This window comes from Amphibalanus amphitrite, unplaced genomic scaffold (genome assembly GCF_019059575.1).
Source record: "Amphibalanus amphitrite isolate SeventyFive unplaced genomic scaffold, NRLGWU_Aamphi_draft 000651F_arrow, whole genome shotgun sequence".
NCBI lineage: Eukaryota > Metazoa > Arthropoda > Thecostraca > Balanomorpha > Balanidae > Amphibalanus > Amphibalanus amphitrite.
In genome coordinates, this window is record NW_024882145.1 from 45257 (window position 1) to 67042 (window position 21786).

Sequence of the window (21786 nt, forward strand, 5' to 3'; positions counted from 1 at the left end):
TTGTGGTAAACAAACATATAAGTTACAAAACTAAGCCAAGGTGTGTCAACTAGTGGTGTGTCAGCAAGCACTATGCGTGTTTTATACACTATATGCCACACTTACGCAAAACGTGTTTTCGAACAAACTATACATAGCAGGGGACACTAACATACGACCTTTTGTACAACATGTACCTTTGTGCTAAAACACACTTGAAGTTATTTGACAACTGCGGTGCAACTGCGTCACGTCCGCCATGTTTTTTTCGGCGCGCGTCCTTTGGCTTGTGCGGCTTGTGCTGTGTCCGCGTCGTGCGGGTCTCTGATGGTGAGTAAGGTGTTGCCAGATATAAATTTGATGTAATTATGCTTCTGTGTTGTATGCCTTGAATTTTGTCAATCGATTTATCTTTATTCGGTGCTAGTGATAACCGTGATGATGCAATGAATGTTGTGTGAATGAGGGACAGCATTATGACCACCAACTGTATCTTAGCAAAATATAGGTTAAAATATAGGAATTCTATAGGTTATTACTGAGGTTACTAGGTTGCTGTAGATTATACTTTGATACAGCCCCCTAATTATTTAATTGCACATGAATAAGGTGGCCCAGTAAGACAAACCCGACAACTATGTCTAAGGACAACTCTAGTAAGATCTGTCTAACGCATTTCAGGTGGCCTTGCAGTCATAGGATAACCTTTATTGGGCAAAAACTGCCCATTTTTGTTCACCTAAAAATATTTTTTATTTAAAATTTCTTTACGTTCTTTCCTGTTCAGTGAAAGTTGAAATGGGCATCATTTTCTGAAATTTATTGGTAGGGTCCCAAATGATAATTTTTGCAACATTGAAGCATGGGAGTTGCAACTTGCCACATTCTCAAAATGACTGGTGAGAGTCAATTTAATTCAGGAAACAGGTTAACTCCCCTGGTTCCGCCAGTGTATAGCTGAATGGAACTTGCATATAAAGGCAATCATTTAAGTATTCGGTTCCAAGGTACAGGGGTGGCAGAAGGTGAAGCACAACAGGGGAATGTGCCACACAAAATTGTGGCTGGGGCACCTGGGTCGAAATTTCCAATAGTACCTTACCTTTCCGCTGTGGCTAGATTAGTTATATCTATTGATTAATGTTAACCAATGGTGTTAACTTCAATAACCACCTAAAATAGCCAGAAAATTTACACCTAAACCAAATTATGAACACTGATGGGTATAGGCACATAGCTCGGACAAAATCTATATTACTATTTGAGGAGGGTGCGTCTGTCCGTTACCGAGGTCCCGACTTGGTGGTGCTTTGCGTGGACTACAGGCCAGACCGTTGCACCTAACGCGGTGAAATTTGCACAACTTATAGACCAAGGATGCGCGACGTGCCTTTGAGGGGTCTCAGCTCGATCGGATTGATAGGGAGTGCGTGGCGCGTGCTCAAAAAGTGCAAATTCGCGTCATAGACTTTACATGTATAAATCGGCGTGCGAAATCGGGCGAAAACGGCTAAATTTGCCCGACACGGGTCCGATCCCGGTGCCATATCTTGGCGACCAGGGGTCTGATCGGCACGGGGAAAACAGCATCGTGTAGAGAATCGAACGGGCTATCGAATGGTGTGCGTTGCAGAGGATAGCACGCGCCACGTGCACCGGGGAGGGCACTTTTATTGGAAAAATTGCGGTTTTTGACGGATTTTGGGATTACATTTATTTTTAGGTGACCGTCAGACGGAGCGAGTTGAGCCAACGCCTATAGGCAAGAGAAATGTATCGCCTCTCATGGAAAAATTGTGAAAAGCTGATTGATCCAAATCAAGGTGGTACAAATCACGGGAGAAAATGGTGTTTGTCAATTTTGTGCCACTTTATTAATCACACGGGTTTTGCTCCTTGACCTGATATATCTGGCAATTAAAAATGGCACCGTTGGAAAGAGCATTCAATTCTGTCCAATATTCACTCTTCATTTTTGCATGATGAGCAACAGTATTCTTAAAAATGTAAATGTTTCAAACCATTACATTGTCATTTTTAGCGAAATTCATCGATGGCCCTCAAAAGACTTCACGCCAGTTTTCGAATCATTCTAAAGTAGAACGCATGATAATACGACACGGGCACCTCGATGCGATGTATCTTTTTGTTTTCTTACAAAATGCTTGGCCGTGAAAAAGCAATCGAACGAAATGGATATCTACCAACCAAATCGACACAGACCAACCCAATACCCACGGGTCAAAAAATCTCCCCTTCGCGTTGCGGAGCACGCGGGTAACCCTAGTATAACCTAACCTAACCTAACCAGACCTAACCTAACCTTACCTAACCTAACCTAAACTAACAAAACCTAACCTAAACTTACCAAAAATACACCTACAACCTACATTGGCAACCGAAAGCTACTTGTGCCGTTATTGAAAGTAGACTAAATTAACTAATAACAGGAAAATCAGCATTTAATTAGCTTTTTGATGTTTGCAAATAACTAACAATGATATTTCACATCGAAAAACACCTATACTATACCTACATTATTACTAATGTTGGAACAGGTACCGTTGGAACTTTTCACTGACACCCGACATTTAAAGAAGAGCATATGGAATGGAAGATGAGTTACCGCATTATTGCAGATAAAATTGTTAACATTGATTTTCTTCTATGGGGGTTTCAATTCTTGGGGATGCTTTTCTATGCGAGAATTAGATATTTACTTTGCCCTTACATCCTGAGGTGCCTTCCACGGTCCGCCAGTGGCCCGGGAACGTTTGAAAAGTTGAGGGGGCAGGTTAAAAAGTTGAGGGGGCAAAAGTTAAAACTCAAAAGTTCTATATTTCTTTCTTTCCATGCAACGCCATAAGGCTAATGTTGAATTTTCCCGAAAGTTGGAGGGGCGCTGCCCCTCCAGTCCAAAAGTGGGAGGGGCAAATGCACCTGCTGTCCCTCCTCTTCCCAGGCCTATGCCTTCTGCTGCTGCAGCTTAGACATGTAGTTTAACTACCCACTGACTAAGAATGCAGTTCACATTGCCTTACTTTAATGGATCACAAGGTGAAACTCTTGATTATCACTTGTCTAGATATTTAGTAATTCAGATACTTTTGATATCGATCAATAGAGCAGCTCACACTTAGTGTGTGCTGTAAAATCTGACATGGGCTCTCCGGGTTACCTTGGCCGTTTTTCCGCCTATTATATTTGGGCTATCTCGGCATTTTCGACACTACCGCGGGTAACTACTGGCCGCATGACCGGAGATAGGCCTGTTTATCTTTAAGAATCAGTAAAAAAGGAGATTTGTTTGTACAGTGGCTTGCAAAATTAATTTTTGATAAGTAAATCCCTGGCCTAAGACCTATCCCTTTTCGCAACTAGCGAGTAGACCGCATCATCAAACATCCGTAGGTTGTAGTTTAGATATAGTTAGGTTAGGTAAGGCTCTGTTAAGTCTGGTTTAAATATGTTTATTAGTCCCATTTTACTGTTTAAACGACATTTAATAGTATATTTCATAGTTTTACTGAAATTTCCTTTTTGGTCTTATGACGTCATTATTGCCCACACATTGCATATGTAGTATTTTTCTTTTGTGAGTCATTTCATCCTTGATTAGGCGCGCATTATTGGCATGACCCCGTTACGAGAAGATTTCAATTTTTGTCGATTTTTATATATTTTAGGTGAGTTAGTTATCAAAGTGTGTAATTTTTGATGTTCTGTGAATAATTGAAAGCCATCAAAGTGTGATCTAATGCACTGAAAGCCATAGGTGTGGGAACAGGGGGGGGGGGGGACGGCCGGGCCATGGCCCACCCACCTTTCAGCTACGTTACAATCAGATCGGATACTCAGCTCGACTTGCCCCCCCCCCCCACACACACACACTTCTCAAAACGTCCCTACACCTATGCTGAAAGCCATTTTTGGAGGGTGGTGTTATTTTCCAAAATTTGACAAGGCCTTTTCCGTCCCGATTTATGGAAGTTTCATCCCTATTTTTGGAAAATGCCCTTCTATTTTTGGAAGAGCATACTAAAAAAAATGGAAGCTTCCAAAAATGAAACAGATGGCCACTGCCACTGTTTACCCAACTGATTTCCAGTCTGCAAAACATGGCAGGGAGCTCGACAAGATTTTCAGGGCAGACAAAGTCCTGCCCCGAATCAGAATGCTGAGTCCAGGGGTAGCCCAATTCCTGCCCCTAATGATGCAAATAATGTAATGATATTATGATGTAGGAAGCAGTGAGAAGCTGAGAAAATCACTTCCGTCAATTTTTTAAACTTCTGCACCAGATTTTCCTGCTTCTGCCCCAGTATTCCGGAAACCTGCCCCTATTTCTGCCCCGACCTGCGGTGTCTGCCCAGACAAGATCTCGTCGAAGAAAACCACATTTTGCAGACTGGACCAGGACTGATTTAGTGTGGTGATCACCCAGCTATATCACTATTGTTAGCAGGATGATTGGTGTACCTACCTATGTATGGATGGATGTATGGATCAACTTCATGATTTGCCAGCTGATTTGGTTATCAGTATTGTGATCAGCCAGCTGACAGCCTTTTCAAAAAGTTGTTCAGCCAGCTGACTGCATAATCATTTTCATGATAAACCATAGGGCTGTTCGGGTGCTGCAAAATATTTTGCGCGACTGTGACATCACACTTGTATGATGTCACTGCCCATCCCGTCAAGCAAAATCTTTCGCAGAACGCACCGAACACCTCAACATATTTTGCGCGAGACAATCGTGCCGCTCCATTCCAGCAAGCAGCGACGTAATAACTAATGAAAAACTTCACCAACCCATTTCCAATTTATGCACCGACAAAATAACACCAAACACTGCATAAATTCACTAGTTAACACTGCACACTTCGCCACTGTACGTTGTCTGCGCCAAGTCTGCACCACTTTTGCCTCCTGCATCCTGAAATTTTAGGATGCGTGAAGCTGAAAGATTTTGCAGATGCCGATGTCACACATATGACGTCATACGGTGGTGGGCGGAGCATAAGGCCTGAAAGGTCCCTACTGCGCATGCATGCTGCAAAATTTTACAATAGGATGTGCGGGCCGAACAGCCCTCATCATGGAGGGCATCTTTTCCTTATCATGTTTTTGATTGTGTTTGGGATCTGGCTACAGGTGACATAACCTTTGTGAAATTTTGTGATTTTCCAAAAGTGCTGCAAAATAGGCGTAAAATGATCACATTTGTGATTAATCACATTTGTGATTTCCTCCCCGTAGTTTGCCCAACTGAATCATAAGTCATAACAGGCTTTCCTCTTTTCAGGCAACTGTAGAAGTGGTTCTGCGTTGTACAGTTCCATTATGTCTGTTTTCTTCTAGCTCAATTGCTTTGTTTTGTCAGCATATCAATAACCACTTCAAGGATAAATCTGAGAACTGCAACTTATTTCTCTGTCCGCGTTGTACACAAGGGTTCACAACTGGACGTTACTGGCTGAGACATTATGAGAGAACCCATGCTGTCAAGCAAAGTACGTCACAGTCGCACAAAGAGAAAGGAAGGCAAAGTCTGGAGGAGTCACCTTCAATCAGTACTCATTGTCAGGAAGAAGCTGAGGTTGAGACTGAGGCCTGGTGCTTGGATGATCAGGGTGAGAAAGGCTCTACAGCAAAAACTGAAGACAGTAGCCGGGAGAAAATAGCACGTTTCTTGCTTCGATTGCAATGTGAGCATGGGATGTCACGGGCTGCAACATCTTTCGTGGCTAGTGAGATAGGAGAAATCGTCGACACCGCTCTTAAGGAGCAGAATGAGAGCAGAGCATCAAAGTCGTCTTCAGTTAAGCAGGCTTGTGAAGAGTTTGCAAGCGAGTATAAATTGAGCAAATTCTGCCATGAGGAGCTCTGCTACATTGCACCTACGACTCAGATCCTTACCACAGGGGGTGGTGAATTCCAATCCAGCTATCAGTATGTGGATGTCAAGAAACAGCTGACAAGTCTCTTGGAAAATGGCAGGCTGGAAAACTGCAAACGGGACAGATTGGTCAAGCTTGTGCTCTACTTTGATGAATTTGGTGTGTGTAACCCTCTGCGGAAGAAAGCATCTGATTATAGTCTGGGTGGTTGCTATTTTGCGGTCGATGAGGGCTTGTCAATGTCGGTGCTGAGTGACATTCATCTCCTCCTACTATGTCCTACAAAGCTCATCAAGCTTCATGGTTTGAACACAGTCATGAAGCCTGTGACAGATTCCCTGTGTGACCTCTTGAACAATGGCCTGGATACTTGTGGCACTCATTTTGATATCAAAGTGGAGTTTGTGTGTGGTGACAACCTGGGAGTGCATAAGATGGCGGGCTTCCAGGAATCATTTTCGTCAGGGCAGCGACCATGCCGAACATGCCACGCCACAAATGAGGACTTTGGTACAAAGCTCACAGAGCAAGAGCTGACCCTTCGTACTGAGGAGGAGTACCAAGAAGAGCTGAACATGTGTGAGAATGGAGACAATGAGGAATCACGAAAAGCATTTGGTATCAACTCAAAATGTGTGTTTGATGAGCTGAAAGACTTTAAGGTCACAGAGATGTTTCCACCAGATATCGCGCACGATCTGTTTGAAAGTGGCGTAGTCAATCATTCCTTGGCTCTGGTGCTATCATACCTGATTTTTAAAATCAAACTCTTCACATTCGCCTCAGTTCAAAAGGCTATGAAATCCTTCTCATATGCGAGAGTCGACAAAGCGAACACTCCTCCCATGCTTCAAGCAAAGGGGCGCAAAGTGCTCGTCAAAGGCACTTTCAGTCAGTGCTGGACTTTCCTCCGAGTTCTCCCTTTCATGATCGGTCCACTGGTCCCACCAGATCAAAAGGCGTGGCTTCTTGTGACCGGTTTGCTTTCTCTTGTACAACTCATTTGTGCTCCACGTATGGACGGTGAAATTCTTGCAAGAATGCAACCTTCAGTAGAGCAGTGGCTGCGTGAGTTCTGTGGAATGTTCCCGGACTTCAAAATCAAGCCGAAGTTCCACTACTTATTACATTACCGGCACTGGGCAGCACAAATTGGTTCCTTGAGGAAAGCTTGGACTATGCGTTTTGAAGCTAAACACCAGCAGTTCAAGATCTACGCATCTCGAGCACACAACACCAAGGACATTTGTAAAACCCTGGCAGTGCGACATCAAGAAGCGGTAGCTGCATGCGAAGGAAAGCAAAAGAAGATGATGGGGAAGAAATGCAAGCCATGCCTAGTTACAGGTGCATTCGGATGGGACGTGGATGACCGAGCTACGTACACCAAGATGGCAGTGCTTGCGGGACAGAAGTACTGCGTCGATGATGTGCTGATCGTGAGAAACCCGGCTGCTTCAAGCTCAGAGAGCTGTGATCTTCTTCGCGTAGCATATTTTCAGTTTGATGCAGTAAACCATGTCAAAATCATCGGTGACGTCTTGAGGGCGCTTTCGTTTGATGAGCACTATATGGCATACCGTGTGACTAAGGGCGAGATGATGATGATCCCTTCTGCTTGGATTTTTGACCCCACTCCGCTGGCTACTTATTCAGTGCAGACCGCAAAATACGTGCCCCTCAGGTACCAGATACCAGGTCTCCGAATCACCTCTGAAAGGTGAGTAATCTGTGCATTTTGCTTCAATTTGAAGTATCAGATTTACTGCGAACTCGCGACTGCTTGTATTGAGCAGTATTGCAGCTATTTGCTTCGCTGTTATGGCTATTGTGAGTGCAAACTTACACTCACTCGGGTCTTACACTGGCTCTGATATCTGACATGTAGCTAGCGGCCAGTTATGTGGCTTCCACGCGTCCATGGGGTGAAACTATTGCATGAACGCACGTGCACACACCGCCCCTATATCTCGGGAACGGATGAGGCGATTGTGCTCAAATTTGCTACGAAGGTAGAGACTGATACGACATGCAGCTTCGACAACACTGGGGGCGTCACTGCACGTGCTTACCCCACCTCCTTCGAGCCGGGTCTTGGCTTGAATAGATTCGAGGCTAATTGCTGAATCTTTTTTGAGGATGGAGATGCTAGTTCGGAGCATTGTGTTACATATGATGATGAAGATGATTAGCCAGATGCTCATTATTTAGGATCAAAATTGATAGAATAGTTGTATTACGTTTCACCCACGGGGCTTCTTCGGATACATATGACAAACATATGTATCCGAAGAAGCCCCGTGGGTGAAACGTAATACAACTATTCTATCAATTTTGATCCTAAATAATGAGCATCTGGCTAATCATCTTCATCATCATAATTGCTGAATCTCCAGTCGTTAACTTCTATCCGACATGACGCGTGTAAAATACTCTGCAAAACCTCTCTTTTGCTCGGTCGTGCACCGCCCAGAAGGCGTTATATGGTTATAAAACGTCGTTTTCAGCGTTCTGGATGACATTCAGAATCGGCATTGTCTCAGCTTTTCAAATAAGCTATGTCTGTCTTTTAGGATTGGGATACCCGATGTTATCCAACCACCCGTGAAGTGAGCTGTGCAACCCACGTGTCTAATGTGTGCGTAAATAGTAAACCACTAGGGTTACCCGCGTGCTCCGCAACGCGAAGAAGGGCTATTTTTTACCCGTGGGTATTGGGTTGGTCTGTGTCGATTTGGTTGGTATCCATTTCGTTCGATTGCTTTTTGACGGCCAAGCATGTTGTAATAAAACAAAAAAGATGCATCGCATCGAGGTGCCCGTGTCGTATTATCATGCGTTCTACTTAAGAATGATTCGAAAACTGGCGTGAAGTCTTTTGAGGGCCATCGATGAACGTCGCTAAAAATGACAATGTAATGGTTTGGAACATTTACATTTTTTAAGAATACTGTTGCTCATCATGCAAAAATGATGAGTGTATCTTCGACAAAATTGAATGCTCTTTCCCACTGTACCATTTTCAATTGCCAAACGTATCAGGTTACGCAGCAAAACCCGTGTAATTAATAAAGTGGCACATCATCGACAAACACCATTTTCTCTAGCGATTTGTACCACCTTGCCGTCGATCAATTAGCTATTCACAATTTTCCCATGAGAGGCGGTACATTTCTCTTGCCAATAGGCGTTGTTTCAACTCGCTCCGTCTGACGGTCACCTAAAAATAAAATCAATTCTAAAATTCGTCAAAAACCGCAGTTTTTCAACAAAAGTGCCCTCCCCGGTGCACGTGGCGCGTGCCATCCACTGCTTCGCACAACATTCGATAGCCCGTTCAATTATCTACACGATGCTGTTTTCCCCATGCCGGTCGGACCCCTGGTCACCGAGATATTGCACGGGGATTGGACCTGTGTCGGCCAAAATTAGCCGTTTTCGCCCCATTTCGCAAGCCGATTTATACATGCAAAGTCTATGGCGCGAATTTGCACTTTTTGAGCACGCGCCACGCGCTCCCTATCAATCCGATCGAGCTGAGACCCCTCAAAGGCACGTCGCGCATCCTTGATCTATAAGTTGTGCAAATTTCACCGGGCTAGGTGCAACGGTCTGGCCTGTAGTCCACGCAAAGCACGACCAAGTCGGGACCTCGGTAACGGACAGACGCACCCTCCTCAAATAGTAATATAGATGTGCTGTTTCGCTTGCTGTTTCACCCACTCCATGGCTATCGATGATTTTAGGACATTGTAGTTAGATAATTAATGTAACCACTTGTCATATTTTTTTCAGCGGTCAACGATGAAGGCGCTAGTAAACCATCGAAGTGCTGCGCGCGTCTTCGAATTCGAGTCTGTCCTGGACCTTGTTCAAAAGGTTCGAGCGTTCTTCGGTCTGCAGGTTAGTTTATTGTTTGTTTGTTTGTTTGTTTGTTTGTTTGTTTGTTTTTTTGGAAGAGTGACGGAATAATTTTAGTTAACGGTGGGACTCAATGTCGTGTTTCAAGTAAAAGGCTGAAATAACGTTTTTTTTTTTTGCTCACAGACCTTAAAATATAGTACCTAATAGTATTTTGTACTATATTTTAAGGTCTGTGAGCAAAAAAGTCCATATTATGGAAAGTATAATACAGCGGCCTCCGTAAAACAATACCATTTGGAGAAAATTTAATTAATGACATTAAAAAAAAACATTTATTTACACAATTTGTTTAAGGTAATGCAAAGCCATATACCTACGTAAACCATAATGTTAAGCTGCTGAACGAGGCTCATATTGAAAATAGGCTGATGTGTTGGAAATACATAGTCTATCTCAAATGCAACATCAACCATTTACAGCAGCTGTTGTCAGTAGTCTAACAGGAAAGAGAAGAGTGCAACCAAAGGCTCTATGATTATGCGTAATGATTGAGTATGAAAATGTCGGATGTGTTTGCCTATCATTTCCATCCCCCTCTCCACCTTGGAGCGACTAATGTGTGTGGTCTACTCCCGACCTGGCTACGAATGAGGTACATGTTTTGTCCCCAGGGTGGCGAGTGGGATCTGGAGATCTATGATGACGACTGGTCCTCGTGGGTCCTGCTGAATGAGGAAGATGCGATAACTGGTGTTCGGCCTCGCATCAGGACCGTCATGCGTGGCGATCTGGTTGTTCTTGAAAGGTAGGACATCGATCTCTGTTAAGTTAGGTTGTTTTGAGAAATAAAATGTTGCTTACGCAGAATGCAGTTATAAAACTCTAAAAGAAAAAAACGCCCATAATCATTTGCAACTGAATTTGCTCAGTTGCGTTCGTAAGTATTGAACAAGCTCGGCCTATGAATGTTTGCGTAGTTGGAAATTGTCCTGAAAAAAAAAAAATATGTTATCCTAATCTGGTATTGTATCAAACATCTTCTCTCATCCATTTTCAGCACTGGGACGACATCCACTTCGTCAGTGGTGGTTTCGCAGCTGGATGCACCGGAGCCTCCAACGTCGCCCGAACTCCGTCGATCAGGGGAAGACGCAGAGATCCGGCCGAAGTCGGGAAGCGACGCTCTGGCCGAATCTCAACAAACCGCAGGAGTGTCTCGGTGAGTCTGTCAGGCTGACTTTGTCTTTATGCGTTTGGAATTAAACCTTTCAGCGCTTGTTTAATCGGGTGTGTCGAGTTTTCATCGTTATTTCTACATTTATTTTAATCGAATGAACCACAGGCCTCTATAAACCTCAAGAGTTCTATGAATGAATCTGTATGAAAAGTTACGTAATTTTATATATTTGTTAGTAGATCGACAGTCTTCCTTCCCGCGGATCGCTGCGCCGAACCGTGCCACCCAATCCCAGCTTGTCCACCAGTTTGGTTGCCTGTTGCCAAAATGCTCCTCAGACAGGTGACCACTGGCACTGACATCTATTCCGATCGCGAGGATAGACTATACTGCGCCGCGGCAAGACTTCGACTGTGGTGACTAGGCGCAGTAGTCGGTCTCTGGTGCGGCGACCCACCAGTTACTAATGCCATTTCGGTTCGTTTTCTTCGCAGGATGGATACTATGAAAGTCCTGGATGCCATGGAAGTGATCCGGTTTGACGACAGCCAGCTGAGACCTGGACTCCTCGAAAAGCTTCGAAGCAAAAAGCCCGGCTCACCTCTGACCAGGACGGAGTGGAGCGAAGTGACGACAGTCATCGTGACGTTCGAGAAAGCTTGTAACAGGTATCATCCCCGTAGATAACGTGGTGTTGTTGTAGCGCGGGTTGAGGACATTGAAGTTAACATAAAATACTATTATCATGCATTTTTTGGTACATTTTTATTCAGCCCTAGCCGTAACCCGCGCCGGGCCGGTACTCCATTTGTAACACAGCGGGCCGCGGAGCAGGGGGTTTACACCCCCCGTCTAACTCGACTCCTGAGCATCGTTGAGACAAGCGATAGGCGGCGTTCGAAAGAGCGTTAAAAACCAGTAGGAAAGTAATTTTGGTCATGTTTTGGTCAGACCAAAAACTAGGTCACCAGAGGTCACCGAGGAAAAAATGTTCTTTTTTACTTTTGATAGTTTTTCTTCAATAACTTTTGATCCAGAAAAGATAGAGGCATAATTCGCACGCCATTGTTCTCAGCTCGTCAAGGCGCGTTGAATGATATATAATATGACCTCAAAAGGTCAAGTTGAAAAGTTGACCTCAGGGCAAGGTTCATCTCATTCGATGCGCATTGACGAGACAAACACAATAATCGTCGAACGGAGTTTATCTCAATTCAATCAAAAGTTATTGCACAAAAACCGCTTGTGACCTCAGGTGACCTCGGATGACCCAGTGACACCTTCCTGCCTTCCACCTTTATGTCGGTTTTACTGTCTCGTGTGGTGTGCTTTCATGTTTACATATTTCCTTTAAATGATGTCTTATGCCTATGCCTTGCCCTGAAAACTCCTGTTCTAGCGTCTCCAAGTCGTTAAGCTCTCCCATGCCCTTTCTTTTTCCAAGCGTCCTGAACCTTACTCATGCTCGGTACATGGAGCTGGCTGACCGCGCCCTTGTTCAATGGCCGGCGCTGCACTTTGGGTGCAGCCCGAAACAGGCACTGGTAAGCACTTATTGCGTTGCTGTTTGATTCCATCAACTAATAGAAAATGACATCGGTCCAGGTCCGGGACAGTTCGTGAACTTATCTAATCGAACTCAGCTGAATATACTGAACGGAGGCACTTAGTCACCATGTCCTGAATTGGAAAATAGGTAATTGAACTGAACCTCAAGTAAAGTCGATCTGAATGAACTGAACTGAAGCGTTTGCGAACTGCTCCGGCCCTGGATCTGGCCATACTTGTATGTATATTCAGGGCTGCGGAGTCGACCACATTTTAGCGACTCCGACTCCGACTACGACTCCGTCTTGAAAAAATCGACTCCGACTCCAACTCCGACTCCGACCCGCCCTACTTTGACATACCTGCATTACCAATGTTTCTAAATATGGGCGGCTTCTTCGCACTGGTTTAAATGCGGAACAATAGTGGCTAATTTGGAATTAAACTAAACTTCACTTCAAAATTAGTTTTCAAGTTTATTTCCTAACCCGCGCTGGGGTGGGGGTTTGAACCACTTTCGCCTTTGGGGTAAGGTGGGAGTCAGAATGACCTCCCCCACTCCCTGTCCGTTCAACTTGAAATCCAAGAGGACTAGAAAGACGAGACAAAAGCAAACGAAAGCTCGTAATGAATACTTGCGAAAGTGCTCTTTGGACATTGCCAGATAAATGTCCCTGTATGTCGGAAATTATATGGGCTATATAGCCACAAAGAGAATAATTCAACAGCTCTTGCGACCCTATTCAACCGTTTTGCATTCAGTTAACGGTTCGGGCTCCGAATGTCTTGTAAGGTCAGCTTGTAAGGTCAATGTGTTGGTCAACATCGCGACAGAGAAGGAAAATATTAAAAATGTGCTGAAACCGACTCCGACTCCGGCCCGGAGTCGGAGTCGGTGAAAAATTACGACTCCGACTCCGACTCCGGCCAAAACTACCGACTCCGGTCGACTCCGACTCCGACTCCGCAGCACTGGATATATGCATAATTATCCATGTATGTATGTATGTATGTGCTATACTATGAAGTATATGCTTGTATGTATGTAAATATGTATGTCTGCATGTGAGGGTTGCAGAGTCAATGTGTTTTTGAGTGACTCCGATTCCGATTCCGACCCTTCGGAATTGTCTCCGACTCCGGAATCAACTCTCACTTGATGACTAGTTAAAGTCAGCATCACAAACGCATAAGGATCAGCTTCATGTGCTTGAAATGCGTGCCTTATATGGTATTGGCAAAGGACAAAGGTTATAAAGTCTACGAGTAATTACGGAGTCGAAGTACCATTTAGTTCAGCCTCCGTGTGAACCATGCATTGCCTCTATATACCAGCTGCAGTGGATGTTGAACGCCCTTAACGTTACATCTACCCTTGGGTTGTAATTTATGCACTGCTTTTCCTGTCTCAGTCGCAGGTCAAAGCAAAAATACAATGGCGCGTAAGGAATGAGAAGCGACGAGACGACGGAAGTGATGCCGAACTCCAAGCGTCATCAAAGAGGTTGTCACGCGGAAAAACATTCAAGGGATCGCGATATGAAGGATTCGAAGGCTACAAGGGTAAGCATTGTGCATTGTGAAATGCAAGACAGCGATGTAGTATGATGTAGTACATGTGACTGATAAGCGACTAGTGGTGAATATTTTGCCCTTCTGCAAGCTTTGCATTGCATATATTAAAGGTAGTGTGCCACTTTGCATTGGCCATATGAAGTTATTGGCATGGGCGAAGAGAGCGGTCTCTCTCTCTCTCTCTGTCTCTCTGTCTCTGTCTCTCTGTCTCTCTCTCTCTCTCTCTCTCTCTCTCTCTCTCTCTCTCTCTCTCTCTCTCGCTCTCTCGCTCGCTCTCGCTCTCTCTCTCTCTCTCTCTCTCTCTCTCTCTCTCTCTCTCTCTCTCTCTCTCTCTCTCCCCTCCTCCCCCTCCTCCCCCTCCTCCTCCCCCGCTGGCTCTAACATTTCGTATGAACATTTCGACAGAGTACCTTCCGCCTATGCCGGAGGAAGACGTTCAGCATCTGAGAAACCGCCTCTTGAAGCATCTACACGAGGCTAACCTGACGAGCGAAGGCAAAGCTGAGCGAGAGGCCCTGATCAACTCGACGTTCGCAGACAGGCGCAGGCATGTGGTGACGCTCCGCACCAGCATGCGCAAGCTTTTGGAGCTGTATCCAATCTTGCGGAACCCAGACGAAGTAAGTACTAAGTATGCCTTGGAAGTTGTAAAATTGTCATTATATTCCTACTCTCTAATTCCATAAAATGTCCCCTGTGTGTTGCATCGTTTCGGCTTTTATTCGTCGCCCACCATAGCTTTCTGACGTTTTCTCATCCATGGAGGATTCTATAATATGACTTAACTGTCCTCTAATTATATTGTTGATGCCGGTTGTTCCAGATCTGGCGTGAGCTGGCCAAACTGGAGGGGGAGACGGAGTCGTCTAAGCTTGGTGACTACAGGCGCCGCCTGAGCGACTTTCTCACCGCCATCCAACTGATCACAGAATGTCAAGGTAAATACGGTAAACCATTCACGTCAACTATTGCCCCCCCCCCCCCCCCCATTACGACCATGCAAGATTGCTGCCGAACTACTAACCTATGGGCGACGTGAGACACGTCTCTGCTCATTACTTTCAAATCTAGTACCTAGCAGATGAATGAAAATTAAATTCAAAATACTACTGACTTGTGTCGTGTGCTTTGTCTGTGCATTGTTTATCCTTGTTTTCAAAACGCTCTTAACTAGTTAGGTTTAAGCGTGCAAATTACTCTGTGACGCCTGTTTCTCTCGCTCGCTCTTTCATCGCCCATGAGGTGGCTCACGGCTGTTTATTTGATCGAATTAACAGTGATATGGTCAAAAGCAGCCAGCTAGTTCAGTATGCGTTTCATAAACGTGACACCTCTTGGGCTCGTTCGTTCATCGCCGAACAGGTGTTATACTGACATTTGTGCTGTTATACTTCAGCGACCTTTATTGGATTGGCGAATCACTTGATCCTTGACCTGACGACCAGACCAGTTTTCACATGACCAGGTGAAAACTGACCCTCCCCCCCCCCAAAAAAAATAGATATCAAAATTTGTGTTGTTAGCGGCATGGTCTCGAAATTCGAGGCCTTGGTGGCATTTTATACGATATCCGTGAGATCGGAAGAACTCAAGCAGCTAGCAAGTAGCAGTGTTATACTGTTAGAGGTAAATATCAGTCTGAAAATTTACCTCTATTTCAGACACCGACTGCGTGGAGTCTCTCCTCTACTACCTAGACGCGAACCCCGAGGACATCTTTGAGGGATCAGGAAGCGCGCCGCACTACCAGGTCAACGACGACGGGTCCATCGGCCTTTTCGTCGAGGGGGTCTGCTTGACAAGGTCGGTGGACCGGAGCAGCAAGGCTGATCTCCTGCTTCTGTGGGCAGCGATTTTCCCAGTGTTCAACCAGAAGTGCCCCGTGTCTAAGGCTAAGAACGCTCTGATATTTATCACGGTGAACATCTTTGAAAAGGGGGGCAACCAAACTCTTTCCAACCGTGTCCTGGGACGAGTCCAGCGTCTCAAGCAGCTCTGTGCGTAGCTCTGTGAGTAGCTTAGAACGGAACCTGAGAACGGAACGCCTTTGCCGCTCGGCTGTTAACACTTTCAAACCGTGTGACACGTCCAGCGTCTCGAGCAGCTCTGTGAGTAGCTGAGCACAGAACTTGATAACGGAATGTCTTTTCCGCTCGCGGCAGTTAACCCTTCGAACCGCGCCCTGGGACATGTCCAGAGCCTCAAGCATCTCTGTGCGTAGCTCTCCTATAGCTTAGAACGTAACTTTAGAACGGAGCGCCTTAAGCTCGGCAGTTTCCTACAGAAGATTACTTTTTTAGGTTCATTTTTAGTACAATAAGAGAAATATTACTGTTTGCAGTTGTAAGCTTGCTGAAAGGAGCTTGAATGCAGTTTTGAATAAACATGTTTGATGAGTTTAATTCGATTCGTTTTTTTTTTTTTGGGGGGGCGGCTGTGAAAAGAGGTGACTAACACGCACATTAGTTAAGTTACACGCCTGTTCTCAAAAATGCATTTAGTTTATTAACACGCACAGCTTAGTTAGCTAACACGCAATATGTGTGTTTTGCGTACACGCATATAGCTAGTGAAAAGTGGCCGTGTGACAAACACATGTGTTACCTAACACGTCTGTAGTTATTAACAAAACACACCGATGATAGTCAATAAACACGCTTACACGGCTTATCTTAGTAACCTGGCAAATATTCGAAAACTAGGAGGTGTGTTTCAAAACACGCTATTCAACCTTTTGCGTGTAATTGAAAACACACATAGTCATGAAATGCGTGTTTTGCTTACACGCCTATGGTTAGTGAAAAGTGGCCGGATAACTAACTAGTTGGTAAACTTTTTTTACAGTGCATGATGCGTGCCTAAACAAAGACCTCAGCCCTCACTTAAGTGATTTCAGCGTTCGAGCTGTCAAAATCATGACGATGCACTCTTTTAGTTCGCCCTTTATCAGCGACAACAGCCCGCATCGCCACCGCCGCCATTTCGTCCCATCAACTCGGGCACAAAAACTCTCTCTCCCCCTTGCCCTCCCCCTATACACACATACACCCAAACGCACACACACACACACACACGCCACCGTGGCCGGCAGCTGCGCCGCCGGTGAGCCGAGGGAGCCCCGACACCCAGAGGGGATTCTGTCGACAGCCAACAGTGCCGTGGCCGAGGTAGCCAAATTGCCCCAGGGGCGTACACACTGAGTGATGGTAATTAAATCGGCGTTAATTGGTAACCGGTGGAGGATTATGAACTGGAGTGGTCATAGAGCGTAGCCCTATGTAGCATAGAAGGTTTGCAACGGTGGCAAGTACCGGGTAAGTGTAGGAGCCAGCTGCTGAGAAAAAAATATTAGTAAGATAAGAAAATGAGCAAATAATTATCAAATTTTAACACTCACAATTTCCTTTCAATAAAACTTCTGCGATGTCCATTTATGGTCTTTTGCCCTTATAGACACGTCTATAGCTCTAAGAGTCCGTCTATAGCTTTAGTTTCTGTAGTTAATGGAACGAGATATGTTAAGTTGAACACTGGCGGATCCAGGGGGGGGGGGGCCACCGGGGCCATGGCCCTCCCAAAAGCCTGAAAGGGGGGGGGCAACATATCTTTTGCCCCCCCCCCCCCCAAAACGCTTGGAGAAAAATTAATGTGAGAAGGTTGCGTAGTAGATACCTACTAGAATCAGCAGCGTGATTCAATAGCGTAGAGAAAGTCAGGGGCGCGGGAAGTACTTTCAGACTGGGGGAGCACACCATAATAGAGATCAACCTAGGGTCCCCCAAATCTAGTTTTCTCACCGGTTTTAGGCCACTTATTTTTCATCCCTTGGCTTTTTCAACAAAAAAAAAAAGAAACAGTTGCAAAAAAGGACGGTATTCCGTTTGAAAGTTGTGGGGGCACCGCCCCCACTGGCGGATTCAAGGGGGCCACCGGGGCCATGGGCCCAAAAAGCCTGAAAGAGGGGGCCAACATATCTTTTGGCCCCCCAAAACGCTCGAAGAAAAATTAATGTGAGAAGGTTGTGTAGTAGATACTTACTAGAATCAGCAGCGTGATTCAATAGCGTAGAGAAACCAAGGGGCGCGGGAACTACTTTTAGATGGGGGGGGGAGGTCACACCATGATAGAGATCAACCTAGGATCCCCCAAATATAGTTTTCTCGCCGGTTTTAGGCCACTTATTTTTCATCCCTTGGCTTTTTCAACAAAAAAAAGAAAACATTTGCAAAAAGGAGCGGTATTCTGTCTGAAAGTTGTGGGGGCACCGCCCGCACGGCCCCAGAGTTGGGGGGGGGGGGGGCAAGCTGCCACCACTGCCCCCTCCCCCCGGTTCCCGCGCCTATGGAGAAACTACCGGGTTTACTAGCTTCCTTCATAAAGTGTCGTCATGTCTTATCGTCACCCGAGAAGGTCTTATTGCATAAATATCGATTGAGCTGTCAAGTTAACAAACTTGCTGTGGCAGCCTGACCTGACATGACCCGGCAACTTTTCATTCACGGAATATGCGCAATAAATTTTTTAGGAAAACTCACTGAGTTTTCGTTGAAAAAACTTGTTTTGTTTCGTAATTGTACAAGAAGCATATGAGGGACCTTTTTGTCCCTTCCTGCGAAACGGTAAAAGACTTATTTCGGTCACAGCTCAGGCCAATCTCTAAGGGTCAGTCGGGTCACTTATTTCTTAAAAGGGTCCTTACGGCATCCAAGGACCAATTCCGGCTTTTGAGTGCGCCACATCAGCATTTGATGCTACGACAGATGTCGAAATCTGAATATATGTTACAGGCCGTATGAAAATTCGGTCCGTTTGCAAACGGCCTGGCCCAGTCAGGCCATATGAATTATGAAACTACCTGAAAACACCGGCCGTTTGCAAACTATGACCTGAAATATCAGACCGTTTGAAAACGACCTAGTTAGTTTCGGCCTAGCGGATCCAGGGGGGCCACGGGGTCATGCCCCCAAGCCTGAAAGGGGAACAACATATATTTTTTGTCCCCAAAAACACTTAAGAAAAATGAATGTGAGAAGGGCGTAGTAGGTAGAGAGAAAATACCGTATCATTAAAAATCTGTGAGCTTGATAAAAGTGTTGGTCTTGTCTTCACCCAAGAAGTTCTTATTGCACACTTTAACCATGGATGAAAGAACCTTCATCCCCTGGTTCTCCTTCATCCATGCTTTAAAGGGACTATCCCACCTTCTAAAATGTTGTTAAAACCAGTTAAATTGTGCCCGACTTTATAGATTGGATGACCAGGAACACGGTTCTGGCATTTATTTTTCATTAAACATCTTAAGCTTCCCATATTCCAAACACAAACTTTCAAATATGTGACGTCACAGCCCAAAATTACCTCCTTCCCCAGGCCACATTACTGTCATAAAGCTGATTCTTTTTACTCTGTAGGCACCACAACAAAGTTCAGACCAGGTTTTAAGCGATTTGTCAACGAACAAACCCATTTAAATCAGAATGACTAAACGAGGTGACGTCACACTAACGGTCGCTCCATGTTGAAGATAGGGCCTTGTACAAGGCCCATTTTCAAATGAAGGGAACGAATTTCTTCAACACCAAGAGGCCGCGGGGGTTGCAACCTAGATAGATAGTGGTTTCTGAACCTCGCCGCAAACTTGGCTATCTCAACTCAAACCCCATGTTAAAGGTGGGATAGTCCCTTTAACTCTCGATCGACGTGTGAAGTTATCGTGTAAGGTATCATGAAGCCGATCGCGACGAAACTTTAGTACCCTCATGGTGACAAAGTCTGAAAATTTCATGACCCTGACCCAAGTGAACTTTGACTTGTGGCACATTTCTCGAGACTGTTTGGCCATGTTGGAGGCCATGTTTGGCCGGAATAGCGATTCGGCGTATGTCGGCTCACATTATCCGCGCTTTTATAGTCTTTTCGTGGTTTAAAACGCTCAAACATGTGATATGATGTTGCTCCCACGCATTAGGGCGGATGCCAATGTCACCTTACGGTCAAGTCAGGTCATTGACCTTTGATGACCTCGGTGCACTTTTCCGAGTTTAACATGTTTCTAGGATAGTTTCGTTTAGCTGATTTTGAATTTAGCATTTTGCAACCATTTGAACATTTACGAAGTAGTTTTGATGCCTTCGTATCATGTTACGTAGCTGCCAGTGGTAGTGGACACCTGCTATACGGACGCCCATAAGTACTCCTACTGGTTGATCTGACCTGACCTGCCCCGACATGGTCTAAACGCATGAAGACATTATCTATGATCCAAACTAACATGAAATTTGTGATCAGCACAAAAAAAACGTATTACAGCCTTACTTTAGGAGGTTCTGACAGGTCCTGATTTTCCCGTCTTTTGGGTCTGTGACCTGACCTGGGCGGTGTTTCACGGCACGCTGCCAGCCGCTGCCAGCGCTGATGGCACTTTTGGTTTCAATGGAGACATCAACAAGCCTATACCCACAACACTACCGAAGGCTGACCTTAGCTCGCGGAATGCGCTGTCAGCGGCTGTCAGCACGACCGTGAAACACCGCCCTGGAAGGTCAACCAATGACCAAGGACCTTAAAATCGGGTATCATCGGCTTCGTCTCGTCACTCACGGGCAACACGCCTGTTTTTTTTTCCGCGAGCTCTAGCTTAATCAGGGGCCGAACGGCAGGGGGTCCAACCGACACCTCCCAGCCCGCGAAGGCTGCGCCACGCACCGACCCGGAGCGGGCTAATTGGTCGACAAAAGCAATTTGAAGTGTTTTCAAAGTAATATTTAGGCTCGGGTTGGGTGGGCTACCATTTCTATTTTTTTTATTTTTAGTTTAAAAAAAAATATCGTTTCAGGGCTGTGACGAAAAAATAAGTGGCCTAAATCCGATGAGAAAACAGGATTTGGGGGTACCCTAGGTTTGGTTACTTGCAGGAGTTGGCCCCCCCCAAAACGCAAGTCTGGATCCGCCAGTGAAGTTGAAACGTAAATGACAGGTTCATCGAGGCCTGAGCCATCCACAGCGTTGTGCATGTGACTTAACACGAGCGCACATGCACATTGTGCGTGCATATATTCAGCTCTCACCATGTACACACTGCTGACGGCTGCATGCAACAGTGCACTGTGCACACTGTCGCCCGCTCACTGTGCACAGTCACGCCAGCCGGCAACACAGTCGTAATGCGGCTCCGAGCTGAGTGACGCACTGGCAGAGGACGCTGCAGGAGCAATTATTGTCACATTAACTGACCGTTTGCCGCACGCGAACCCGGCTCTAATGGCTGCAGCGGGCGCCGAGCGCCGTGGAGTTGTATACGCTGGGCAAACACGATAAGGGTCCTAAATGGTCGTCCACTTGAAGAAAAGCTTGGTCGTTCTGTTTGATAATGAATCGAAAACATGAACTATGAAGTATGCCATTGGTCACTTTTAACCACTTGTTTCGGTAGCAAAGTTGTTGTTTTTAGTTAATTGTGCACTTTCTATTTGTGAAGCTGAAGAGTACCTAGATAACTTACTTTGATGACGCCTATGCATTGTTTACAAATTACTAGTACTAGTTACTAGTACATGATAACTGATGAAACTTGGAAGTAATTAAAAAATAAACCCCACTTATAAGTGGGGTTTATTTTTTAATTTGTGCTTTTTTAATTATGTGATCATCAGACACTCTGAGTGACGCTCTGATTGTCTGCCGGCGTTGACGCAGAACTCGGGGGACCCCAGGCACCTCCTTGGGGAAGCCTGTCAACGGTGG

At 45.3% G+C, this 21786-nt stretch overlaps 2 protein-coding genes across 13 annotated transcripts in view; both read left to right on the forward strand.

Annotated features, from left to right (window-relative positions):
• Positions 1-21786, forward strand: part of LOC122363999 (transducin-like enhancer protein 4) — a 140473-nt gene that overhangs the window by 3409 nt on the left and 115278 nt on the right. The gene's annotated exons all lie outside the window — the stretch shown is intronic.
• Positions 180-16445, forward strand: LOC122364000. 8 transcript variants are annotated; one of them, XM_043333931.1, is made up of 10 exons: positions 181-309; positions 9675-9782; positions 10415-10548; positions 10801-10962; positions 11415-11588; positions 12365-12464; positions 13881-14031; positions 14449-14663; positions 14867-14981; positions 15705-16445. In XM_043333931.1, the coding sequence occupies exons 1-10, from the start codon at positions 307-309 to the stop codon at positions 16046-16048; spliced, it is 1506 nt and encodes a 501-aa protein (XP_043189866.1). In that variant the 5' UTR covers positions 181-306; the 3' UTR covers positions 16049-16445. The 8 variants fall into 8 exon arrangements, 3 of the variants coding, with proteins under 3 accessions (XP_043189866.1, XP_043189868.1, XP_043189867.1); XR_006253467.1 differs by lacking the exons at positions 181-309; positions 12365-12464 and adding exons at positions 3248-3268; positions 5285-7599; XM_043333933.1 differs by lacking the exon at positions 181-309 and adding an exon at positions 3583-3665.